The sequence below is a fragment of the Nerophis ophidion genome, linkage group LG06 (genome assembly GCF_033978795.1).
Source record: "Nerophis ophidion isolate RoL-2023_Sa linkage group LG06, RoL_Noph_v1.0, whole genome shotgun sequence".
NCBI lineage: Eukaryota > Metazoa > Chordata > Actinopteri > Syngnathiformes > Syngnathidae > Nerophis > Nerophis ophidion.
This window is the reverse complement of record NC_084616.1, coordinates 36,236,772-36,249,414: the sequence shown is the minus strand read 5'-3', so window position 1 is coordinate 36,249,414 and position 12,643 is coordinate 36,236,772. Positions and strand designations below refer to the sequence as shown.

At 38.1% G+C, this 12,643-nt stretch overlaps 1 protein-coding gene across 2 annotated transcripts in view; it reads left to right on the top strand.

The window, feature by feature from the left end:
* Positions 1-1,461: 1,461 nt before the first annotated feature.
* The window catches only part of pan2 (poly(A) specific ribonuclease subunit PAN2), a 30,945-nt gene continuing 19,763 nt past the window's right edge, over positions 1,462-12,643 (top strand). For both annotated transcript variants that reach the window (XM_061903609.1, XM_061903608.1), the window contains exons 1-6: positions 1,462-1,615; positions 7,891-8,205; positions 8,289-8,458; positions 8,929-9,049; positions 9,139-9,216; positions 9,298-9,568. In XM_061903609.1, coding sequence (XP_061759593.1) covers positions 7,915-8,205; positions 8,289-8,458; positions 8,929-9,049; positions 9,139-9,216; positions 9,298-9,568 — 931 coding nt within the window. In that variant the 5' untranslated portion in view covers positions 1,462-1,615; positions 7,891-7,914. The remainder of the gene's footprint in view (positions 1,616-7,890; positions 8,206-8,288; positions 8,459-8,928; positions 9,050-9,138; positions 9,217-9,297; positions 9,569-12,643) is intronic.

The following is a 12,643-nucleotide window of genomic DNA, read 5'->3' as shown; positions in this document are numbered from 1 at the left end:
TTTTTGTTTGATTGATTGAAACTTTTATTCGTAAATTGCACAGTACAGTACATATTCCGTACAATTGACCACTAAATGGTAACACCCGAATACTTTTTTCAACTAGTTTAAGTCGGGGTCCATGGTTCTGTCTTTTAAAGAGACGAGCTTTATTCCAGACTTTTTGGTATTCGTGAGACATTGAAATTATTCGTAAATTAATTATTGGAAGAAACTACATCACGAATGACAAAGATATGAATTGTTTTTTTTTTGTTGTTTTTTTTTTTTTAACAAACATTTACTTTTCCAGTTTCGTACGCTCACAAAACCAAAGTGTTCGTGAACGCACCACCGCTCAAAGCAAGGAAAGTAGTCGTGTGCTCGGACTCAAGCAGTGCATTGACGAGCATAAAAAACATAACATCAGAAACAAGACTAGATATAGTTTATGAAATAGTTCAGGCAATCTACAGGATAAATAAAGCGGGAGGTGTGGTAACATTTCTCTGGGTTCCTGCTCATGTAGGAGTTGAGGGAAATGAGTTAGCTGATAGGTACGCAAAACAAGCAACCACTAAAACAGAAGTAAACATGGAGATTAAGCACAGTAAAGAAGAAGTGAAGAGCATAATTAAGATAGAACACAATAAAAAGTGGCAGGATAATTGGAATAAGGAAACAAAAGGTAGAGAGTTTTACAAAGTCCAGAGGAGAGTAGGTGTCATGAGAGGAGGGGGTAGAAATAGGAAGGAAGAAGACATTATTACTAGAATGAGATTAGGCCATACATATCTAAATAGTTCACTAAAATTGATAGGAAAACATACTACAGGGCTGTGTGATTTTTGCCACCAGATAGAAAATGTTGACCATGTCTTAATACAATGTAGGAAATATAATAGAGAAAGAGAAATACTGGAAAATAAGTTAGCAAAAGAAAATATTAGGTTAGAAGTGGGAGGTATATTAGGATTGCATTCAGAAAACATAGGGTATAAAGCAATAGATAGATAGATAGATAGATAGATAGTACTTTATTGATTCCTTCAGGAGAGTTCCTTCAGGAAAATTACAATTCCAGCAGCAGTGTACAGAGTTGAGATCAATTTAAAGAAAAAAGTAAAAAGTAAATAATGGGGGTTTAAATGGAAACGAAATAGAGAAATATTACAAAAAGAATAAAAACAATGGGAATAACAATATAACAGTAAAATAAGAATATAACAAGACAAAGTAGGCAGTAGTGACCATGTTATGAAAACGTATTGCACTGTTATTGTTTTGCATCCCCTGTCATCCTAATACCCCCCACCCCCCGACCCAGATAGGAGTTGTACAGTCTAATGGCATGTGGGACAAAGGAGTTCTTGAGTCTATTAGTCCAATATACACATATTTAAAAAACACTGGGTTAAGTAAAAGAATATAGAGTAGGGATCCACCTCGGTCCACACTCCATTACAGTAGGTGGCGGTAATGCACACCAGAAGGTTGCTTGCCAACCGCCATAAAAACAAAAGAAGAAGAAGAAGCAGACGCACCACCGCTGCTCCGGAAGTGTCTGGTGCAGCGTGTTGTTGTTGTTTGTTGTGACTGCCATGAGGATGGGCGGCAAATTGAACTTCAAGCCCAGGTTGGCACAAACTTTGGATTTTTCATTCCATATGTTCTCGTTGGGTTGGATTCTAAACGAATGAGAATGTTCTTGTTGCTAATGTACTAACTGTGATTGTGTGCAACTCCTGTTAGCCGAATGCTAACATTGGATTTCAGATATCAGTTTTCAATAATGGCGAAAGACCCCACGTAGTTGTACCTTGTATTTATGTTTCAAAGGTGTGCTAGGGTGCTCCCCTATTTCAATTTTAATGTGTTAGGTGTTTTTTTCGAGGGGGCGGGGGTTTGACGTATTATGTTAGCGCACAGTTAGCTAACATTTAACCTGGGCTGTGGTTCCCCAAACGTTTCTAACCACTTGCCTCTCCAAGTACCACCATTGTGCCCACCATCAACATAGAGTAGCGTAGTAGGCCTACATATTCAATAAAAACAAGGCAGGGGTTATTTTTTAACAAGTATCACCACTAAAGGGACAAGCGGTAGAAAATGAATCGATGGATATTTAATATTTTGGCCACTAACATTAAATAAATGATAAATGGGTTGTACTTGTATAGCGCTTTTCTACCTTTAAGGAACTCAAAGCGCTTTGACATTACTTCCACATTTACCCATTCACACACTGATGGAGGGAGCTGCCATGCAAGGCGCCAACCAGCACCCATCAGGAGCAAGGGTGAAGTGTCTTGCTCAGGACACAACGGACGTGACGAGGTTGGTACTAGGTGGGATTTGAACCAGGGACACTCGGGTTGCGCACGGCCACTCTACCACTGCGCCACGCCGTCCCTTACATTACACACCGTTTCAACCGTAAAAATGTTTTTGAATATTAAGGCACCGTATTTCCTTGAATTGCCGCCGGGGAAAATAGATGGATGTTGTAGAAAGTAAGCTAAGGACCGGGGGCCCGGACTTCTATCTTCACTTTTCTTCTATTGAGAAAAAAATGATCAGCTCAAGAGTCATTTGTTTTTTTGTCTATTTATTTTGTCAGCGTTACAAATATAAGACAAAAAAGCTCTAGTGGTTAGAGTGTCCGCCCTGAGATCGGTAGGTTGTGAGTTCAAACCCCGGCCGAGTCATACCAAAGACTATAAAAATGGGACCCATTACCTCCCTGTTTGGCATTCAGCATCAAGGGTTGGAATTGGGGGTTAAATCATCATAAATGATTCCCGGGCGCGGCACCACTGCTGCCCACTGCTCCCCTCACTCCCCAGGGGGTGATAAAGGGGATGGGTCAAATGCAGGGGACAAATTTCACCACACTTAGTGTGTGTGACAATCATTGGTACTTTAACCTAACTTAAACAATACTAGTATCAACAGCAGTGTAGGTTAAAATGTCAATGCAAAGATCTGCCAAGGTGTTTTCAATGGTCCAAGTTCCTCTATAGTCTACACCAGTAGTTCTCAAACTTTTTTCACCAAATACCACCTCACAAGACTTGGCTCTCCAAATACTACTAGTCTATAGTCTACACCAGTAGTTCTCAAACTTTTTTCACCAAATACCACCTCAGAAGAGACTTGGCTCTCTAAGTACTACTAGAAATGACCACCATCAACATACAGTGGCATAGTAGGCCTACATATTAAATAAAAACAAGGCAAGGGTTATTTTTAACAAATATGTTTAATATTTTGTCCACTAACATGACACACAGTATCAACCGTAAGAATGTGTTTGAATATTAAATTAAGTGATAATTTACATATCACTGGTATGCGTACCACAGTTTGAGAATTTTAACCTCCACTGCTAAATTGTTCTGTCTGTGTTGGCCCTGTGATGAGGTGGCGACTTGTCCAGGGTGTACCCCGACTTCCGCCCGAATGCAACTGAAATAGGCTTCAGCACCCCCGCAACTCCGGAAGGGAGAAGCAGTAGAAAATGGATCGATAGATGGATGTTCTCGAAAGAAAGCTAAGGACCGGGGGCCCGGACTTCTATCTTCACTCTTCTTGAGAAAAAAATAATCTGCTCGAGAGTAATTTGTTTTTTTGTCTATTTATTTTGTCAGAGTTACAAATATCAGGCAAAAAAAAGCTCTAAACAATACTAGTGTCGACGGCAGTGTAGGTTAAAATGTCAATGCAAAGATCTGCCAACGTTTTCTCAATGGTTAAAGATCCTCTATACCAGTGGTTCTCAGATTTTTTTTTTTTTTACCAAATACAACTTCAGAAAACACTTTGCTCTCCAAGTACTACTAGAATGACCACCATCAACTTACAGTTGTGTAGCAGGCCTATGTATTAAATAAAAACAAGGAAAATTTTATTTTTAACAAGTATATTTAATATTTTGGCCACTAACATTACACACAGTTTGAAGCAGAAGAATGTGTTTGAATATTAAATTAAGTCATTATTTGGTGTACCACGGGTGTGCGTACCATAGTTTGAGAATCACTCGCCTTGAGCAAGGCTACTAAACTGAATTGTTCTATCTGTGTTTGCCCTGCGATGAGGTGGCGACTTGTCCAGGGTGTACAGCGCCTTCCGCCCAAATGCAGCTGAGATAGGCTTCAGCACCCCCCATGACCCCGAAAGGGAGAAGCGTAGAAAATGGATGGATAGATGGATGTTCTTGAAAGAAAGCTAAGGACCGGGGGCCCGGACTTCTATCTTCACTCTTCTTCTTATATTGAGAAAAAATAATCTGCTCGAGAGTAAATTGTTTTTTTGTCTATTTATTTTGTCAGAGTTACAAATATCAGACAAAAAAGCTCTAAACAATACTAGTGTCGACGGCAGTGTAGGTTAAAATGTCAATGCAAAGATCTGCCAACGTGTTCTCAATGGTCCAAGTTCCTCTATACCAGTGGTTCTCAGACTTTTGTTTACCAAATACCACCTCAGAAGACACTTCGCTCTCCAAGTACCGCCATCATTGGCACTTTACTTTAACGTTAATAATGACCACCATCAACATACAGTGGCGTAGTAGGCCTACATATTCAATAAAAACAAGGCAAAGGTTATTTTTAACAAGTATATTTAATATTTTGGCCACAGTTTCAACCGTCAGAATGTGTTTGAATATTAAATTACCGGTAAGTAATTATTTGGCGTACCACAATTTGAGAATCACTGGCCTAGACCAAGGCTATTAAACTAAATTGTTCTATCTGTGTTGGCCCTGTGATGAGGTGGCGACTTGTCCAGGGTGTCAATGCAAAGATCTGCCAATGTGTTCACAGTGGTCCAAGTCTCTCTATACCAGTGGTTATCAAACTTTATTCACCAAGTACAACCTCAGAAGACACTTGGCTCTCAGAGTACCTCCGTAATGATCCACATTAAAATACGATTGAAATATTCTTTAAAAGGAGGCAGAGGTTTTATGTACAGGTGTCTTCAATGGTTTTAGCCACTGTAACATTACACGCAGTTTGAACAGTAACACTGTGTTTGAATATATAGTGGTATGCGTAACACAGATTGAGAATCACTGCTCTTTACAACAGGCGCACAATAGTGTTTTAAAGAATTAGTTGGAAAAATGTTAGTCTCTCTCAAGTTTTTTACTGTCCAGTCTGGTGTCATTCCCGAGCCAGATTTGGCCCACAGGCTGACATATGAATAGCCCTGGCCTAATCCAAGCAAATAGTAGCACCTACAACTGGGGTGGCCAATCCAAAGACTGCATACTGAAACATTAATAGATGGGGCGTGTTGATTTTTTTCAATATTTATATTTTCAAACTTAAAAATGTGATATACATACAGACAAGGTGTTGCGTTCTCAGTACTGTGCTCTGAGTAATTATTAATATCGACATTACAGCATTTTCCTTTGACATGGAGCATCTTTCCTCTATTTTTTCCATTGTTTAATGTGTTTTTTTTGTATTTTTATTTTTACAATGTGCCGCGAACAAACCACAGGCCACATTTTGGACCCCCCTTCTTTACAGAAGTTATGGTTTCATCTGTTCTTAAATCACAGGTGTTAAGCTCAAGGCCTGGGTGCCGCATCTGTCCCGAGACATAATTTTATGTGGCCTGTGCAAGCCTGGAAATAATGTGTGTCATTAAGACATTTGATCTTTTTTGATTAATGATTTTCAATTTTAGCAGAAAACAAATATACATGCAAATGCTGTTCTTAACACAGTATTATTTAATACAACAAGCAATTCCATTTTGTCATTAAAACCCTTATCAAATGAAATTCTTCACGAGCTGAACTAAAATTTCTGTTTATCACTTTCTGATTCCAAAGAAAGTTTTCTATCAGTTTGTTGGTAAATAATGATGATAATAAAATGAAGGGGCAGTGTAATAGTCAGTCCCTCCAGGATTTTGAAACCTTTTTTTGTGATTGCTGTGGCATAAAATGCTTGATTTTGTGGCAGCAAAGTTGCTGCAAAATCTCTCCCGAGGTGCAGGAAGACATTTAATTGGTTACAGTTGCATTGTGTTGGAGTGTTGCTGGGACAAATTTGATTGGCAAATGTGTGGATGACTGGCCAAAGTCAAGTAGGGAAATTGTGGGGATAAGAGGCTGGGCAAAATTTGTATGGATTGGTTTAATTTACCAACCCCGTTTCCACATGCGTTGGGAATTTGTGTTGGATGTAAATATAAACGGAATACAATGATTTGCAAATCCTTTTCAACTCATATACAGTTGAATGCATTACAAAGAAAATATATTTGATGTTCAAACTCATAAACCTTTTTTTTTTTTTGCAAATAATAATTAATTTAGAACTTCATTGCTGCAACACGTGCCAAAGTAGTTGAGAAAGCTCATGTTCACCACTCTGTTGCATCACCTTTTCTTTTAACAACACTCAATAAAAGTTTGGGAACTGAGGAAACTAATTGTTGAAGCTTTGAAAGTGGAATTCTTTCTCATTCTTGTTTTATGTAGAGCTTTAGTTGTTCAACAGTCCGGGGTCTACGCTGTCGTATTTTATGCTTCATAATGCGCCACACATTTTCGATGGGAGACAGGTCTGGACTGCAGGCGGGCCAGGAAAGTACCCACACTCTTTTTTCACGAAACTGTGCTGTTGTAACACGTGGCTTGGCATTGTCTCGCTGAAATAAGCAGGGGCGTTCCTGATAACGTTGCTTGGATGACAACAAATGTTGCTCCAAAACCTGTATGGGCAGTTCAGCATTAATGGTACCTTCACAGATGTGTAAGTTACCCATGCCTTGGGCACTAATACATCCCCATACCATCACAGATGCTGGCTTTTGAACTTCATGCCTATAACAATCCGGATGGTTATTTTCCTCTTTGTTCCGGAGTACACCACGTCCACAGTTTCCAAATATAATCTGAAATGTGGACTCGTCAGACACAGAACACCTTTCCACTTTGCATCAGTCCATCTTAGATGAGCTCGGGCCCAGCAAAGCCGGCGGCGTTCCTTGGTGTTGTTGATGAATGGGTTTTGCTTTGCATAGCAGAGTTTTACCTTGCACTTACAGATGTAGTTACTGACCGTGGTTTTATGAAGTGTTCCTGAGCCCATGTGGTGATATCCTTTACACACTGATGTCTGTTTTTGATGCAGTACCGCCTGAGGGAACAAAGGTCCGTAATATCATCGCTTACGTGCAGTGATTTCTCCAGATTCTCTGAACCTTTTAAAGATTTTAAGGAGCTTAGATGGTAAAATCCCTAAATTCCTTGCAATAGCTCGTTGAGAAACGTTGTTCTAAAACTGTTCGACAATTTGCGTACAAATTGGTGACCCTCGCCCCATCCTTATTTGTGAATTACTTAGCATTTCATGGAAGCTGCTTTTATACCCAATCATGGCACCCACCTGTTGCCAATTAGCCTGCACACCTGTGGGATGTTCCAAATAAATGTTTGATGAGAATTTTTCAACTTTATCAGTATTTGCCACCTTTCCCAACTTCTTTGTCACGTGTTGCTGGCAGCAAATTCTAAAGTTAATGATTATTTGCAAAAAAAAATGTTTATCAGTTTGAACATCAAATATGTTGTATTTGTAGCATATTCAACTGAATATGGGTTGAAAATGATTTGCAAATCATTGTATTCCGTTTATATTTACATCTAACACAATTACCCAACTCATATGGAAACGGGGTTCGTACATGAATTGGTATGATCGCAACATTGATACATCATGGAGGGACCGATTAATATCAGGAAGTGGCCCTCTGAGGGCATCCTAACTGCGAAGAAGCCATGACAAAAATGAGTTTCACACCCCTGCCTTAAATCGAACAAAAATCATCTTTACTAGTGTGAAGGCTGTTTACCACAGACATTGCTTTTCACTGCAGGTGAATGTTAATGTAGCTGGACCCATGATGAACTATGATGGGCTGGACTCTGGGATGGGGGAGTACCCTCCCAGTCTCCATGGGACTCTGGATGCAGCAGGGATGGAGCCCTCCATGGATCCTCACATTAACCCCAACCTCCTGCAAGGTGTCGAGATTGATGCGGATGGTTTGGCTGTCACAAGTCCTGAACCTGTACATCTCATGGAGGGAATGTTTTCTGAGCTCCACAGTGTGGTCTCTGAAGTTGGCATCCCAGTCACAGCCACACATTTTGATCTGCAGGAAGAATTGCTTTGGATGGGAAACCATAGAGTGAGAGCAAAAACAAAACATCATACTGTGATTCCTTAGAAAAACAAAAAACACATCTCTTGCTTGTTTTGTTTTGCTTACAGGGTCATGCCACCTCCTTCTTTGGACCTACAATGGGTCGCTATTCTTCTTTTCAAGTGCATGCAACTGATGACATCCGACAAATTCAAAATCTGGAAACAGGCGTGCTGTTCCTCTCTAAGTGCAACCTTAAGTGCTACACTCGTGGGGGCCTGGTCATGTTTGATTATCCGTAAGTATTTTATTGTTCTAATCTTTTTAAGTTCTTTATTGCATGATATATTTTTTTTATTATGACTGCAACTATTAATCAACAACGTGGGTTATTATCATTAATTGACAAAGATTTGTTATTGTCGACTGGTCACTTAATACATTTTTATTCATAGGCTGCCAAGAATGTTCATGTTTACACTTATTCATTTAGGTATATAATTTCAGCTAAATAACACCTAACATTACTGGATCAAATAGTTTTTGCACTGAATGTCATGTTTAGAAGACATTATGTACTTAAAGTCTGCTGATTTATTTTTCATGGTTATATATTTTTTGTTATAAAGTAAAACCCTTTGTTTCTCAGTAATGTGTTTTTTGTGGTATTTTACAATTATTTCGTATAGGCTCCTGCTTGCATGTGACTAATAATGGAAAAGCAATATGAAAAATGTATGAATATTCATGACAATTCTCATATTGTAGGATGGATGAAGGAGCTGATATGCATAGCCTCCTAATGACTGACAACAATACCTTGATAATGGGTGGACTTCAGAACTACGTAGCCGAGGTTGACTTAAATACAGTTCAGGAAACTCAAAAGGTGACACTCTTAATGACCGCAGCATCACATGACATAGTTGTCTCAATTGAATAATTTTGAATTCTTTATATGTTTTATGTACTTAAAAGTTTACTGTGGAGTTACCTGGAGTTGCAATTATGCGCCAAACCGGTCGTTTTTTTTTCTGCGGGCACACATCTGGCAAGGTAAGCATGGTCCAGTGAGATGTGAAATAATTGTTTTACTTTCAGATTGCAACACTCATGCTCTCTTTTTTTTCAAACCAGGTTACGCTTCGTGACTTGCGTACATTCAAAACAGAACACGAGTTTGACGCCTTCTCGGGCAGCCTCTCAGACTTTGACGTGCACGGGAACCTCCTGGCTGCGTGTGGCTTCTCCAGCCGCGGACTGAACGGGTTGGCTTGTGACCGTTTCCTCATGGTGTACGACCTCCGGATGATGCGAGCCGTCACCCCACTTCAAGTGCATGTGGACCCTCTCTTTTTGCGTTTCATTCCTACTTACACGTCACGCTTGGCCATCATCTCACAGACAGGTACAGCATATAGACAACTGTTGTTACCGTGACTTGTTTGACACACACACATTTATTTAAAATCTATATTATTTCTAGTTAGCCTTTTATATAATTTATACTTACAGTACATGCATGTGAAGGTGTCAAAACAGTCATTTTTCTAATCAGACTCACTGTCAATAACGCCCTATACAACAGTTGTATCACAAAACTTTGCCTTTACTTAAAGCTATTTTTCAAGATAGTAATGTTCAGTATTTATTTCAAATATGTTTATTTCTTGTAAGACAGTCAAACAATTTATTTTTTAAATCAGATCAATTGGATCCCCGTGACTGCGTGGGTTCCCTCCGGGTACTCCAGCTCCCTCCCACCTCCAAAGACATGCACCTGGGGATAGGTTGATTGGCAACACTAAATTGGCCTTAGTGTGTGAATGTAAGCGTGAATGTTGTCTGTCTATCTGTGTTGGCCCTGCGATGAGTTGGCGACTTGTCCAGGGTGTACTCCGCCTTCCGCCTGAATGCAGCTGAGATAGGCTCCAACACCCCTCGCTACCCCAAAAAGGGACAAGCGGTAGGAAATGGATGGATGTAATTGATCATGATTAATCACAGTGAACTACTTGCTTGCATAATTTAAATGTAAAGTCTCCTCATGCATCTTTGCACTGATGTATAAATTAACCTAATCTTTGACCATACAGTATAACAACCATTGGCAGTTATTGTGGTCAAAATACATTGTCTGATTAGTCTGCATTCATACATGTTTAATGTGGTATTTTTTTTTTGATTAATCACATGCGTTAACGCGTAATTTTTTTTTTTTTTCAACATTTGTAAACGGAACATTTTTGTCACATAATTAACAGAAATATATTACAAATCAAATTTAATTTTTTTCTACACTCAAAAATAATAAATCTGTTAAATAAGTACAGGCAAATATTAAAATCCACAGACAGCTGCACTTCTGAATGGCCCCTAACATGATGCAGCAATACACAAAATCTTTCAAAAGGCTCATCAATCATCCACAATTTAACCTTGTCTTAATCGGGGCCAAACTGGAGATCAGTCTCCTTTAAATATTTTAAGAAAGCACCTCATACTTCCTTAAATAAAAAAATAAAAACATTTGATGTCATCCTAATTTTATCCAATTTAAGGAAATAAAGAAAGTCTCTTATCCAGCGGGTCTGGGAGGGAAGCGCTGCAGCTTTCCAGTTAAGCACAAAAGGTCTTCAAGCTAACAAAGTAGTTAATGCCACCAGATTATTTTTGGATTTGCTGAGAGAAGATGACAGAGTCGCAAAAGTCATGTGTAAGTAGACAGCCTACATACGCGGATTTAAAACACACTTACGCGGATCTGAAGACACACACTTGGATTGATATACGGACACACAAATAACACATGCAAATTGGATTACACACGCATAGATTGCATAACACGTGTGCAAATAATTTTGCTACAATAATACTTCCATAGGCTTCCCCGAATAGTCCACTTAAAGAATTTGGTTCAATCCTTTTGCCAATTACCAAACAAAAAGTATTTGAATCTGGAAACCTTAGATGTATATTACAAACAAAACTGCGAATCTGTAGTTACCTAATTAAGTGTTGATTAGGTTAAAATATATTACATTTTTTGAAATTTATCACAAAGTTGCTGAAAAGAGGCAAAAGTGTTTTCAATGTATACATCTTTAATGTTGTTGATCCCCAGACTTGACCATCTTAAAAAGGCATTATCAGCAAGAGAGGGAGGAAATGCATCATTATAAGTGATGGGTGCAAGATTAGAAATAGTCTTCAAGCCAAAATAGCGGTTAAACTGAACCTAGATCCTAAATTAAGTTTTTACAATTGGAATGTTGAGTGAATAGGAGAGTAAACCAGAGCCTTAAGACAGTGGTTCTCAAATGGGGGTACTTGAAGGTATGCCAAGGGGTACGTGAGATTTTAAAAAAATATTCTAAAAATAGCAACAATTCAAAAATCCTTTCAAAATATATTTATTGAATAATACTTTAACAAAATATGAATGTAAGTTCATAAACTGTGAAAAGAAATGCAACAATGCAATATTCAGTGTTGACAGCTAGATTTTTTGTGGACATGTTCCATAAATATTGATGTTGAAGATTTCTTATTTTGTGAAGAAATGTTTAGAATTAAGTTCCTGAATCCAGATGGATCTCTTTTAAAATCCCCAAAGAGGGCACTTTAAGTTGATGATTACTTCTATGTGTAGAAATCTTTATTTATAATTGAATCACTTGTTTATTTTTCAACAAATGTTTAGTTGTTGTTATATCTTTATTTCCAAATAGTTTGAGAAAGACCACTACAAATGAGCAATATTTTGCACTGTTATACAATTTAATAAATCAGAAACTGATGACATAGTGCTGTATTTTACTTCTTTATCTCTTTTTTTCAACTAAAAATGATTTGTTCTGATTAGGGGGTACGTTATTTAAAAAAATGTTCACAGGGGGTACATCAGTGAAAAAAGATTGAGAACCACTGCCTTAAGAGATACTGCTTTGGTTGAGTTTGCCTCCATAACCAGACATAACAAAGGAGAATCAAATGCTTCATATTGCAGCCAATATTTAGGAATTCTAATGTTAGCGGCCCAGTAGTAAAACCTAAAGTTTGGTAACGCTAATCCTCACAATGATTTAAGTCTTTGCAAATATTGCTTATGTAACCTGTGAGTGTTTTTATTCCAAATGAAGTCTAAAATCTGACTAATTTACAAAAGAAGGCCTGAATTGGATTGAATCTGCGGAATATAATGGGATGCTGATATCTGGCGTAGTTGATGAGCTAATTGTTTAACGCGTTAAATTTGACAGTCCTAGTTTATTGTTGTTGTAGTGTAGAAATACACTGCATTAAAAGTGTGAAGTGTTTAATATTTTGTCCCTCATGCAGATTAAGTAAACCAAACTGTTATTTTATGTAAACATATATTTAGAATGTCTTATTATCATGCAGAACAGATCACACTATTTTAATCTGCAATTGTAAAATGATTTAACATTCAATTTAAATCTATCTTTTAAAAAGCAAATTA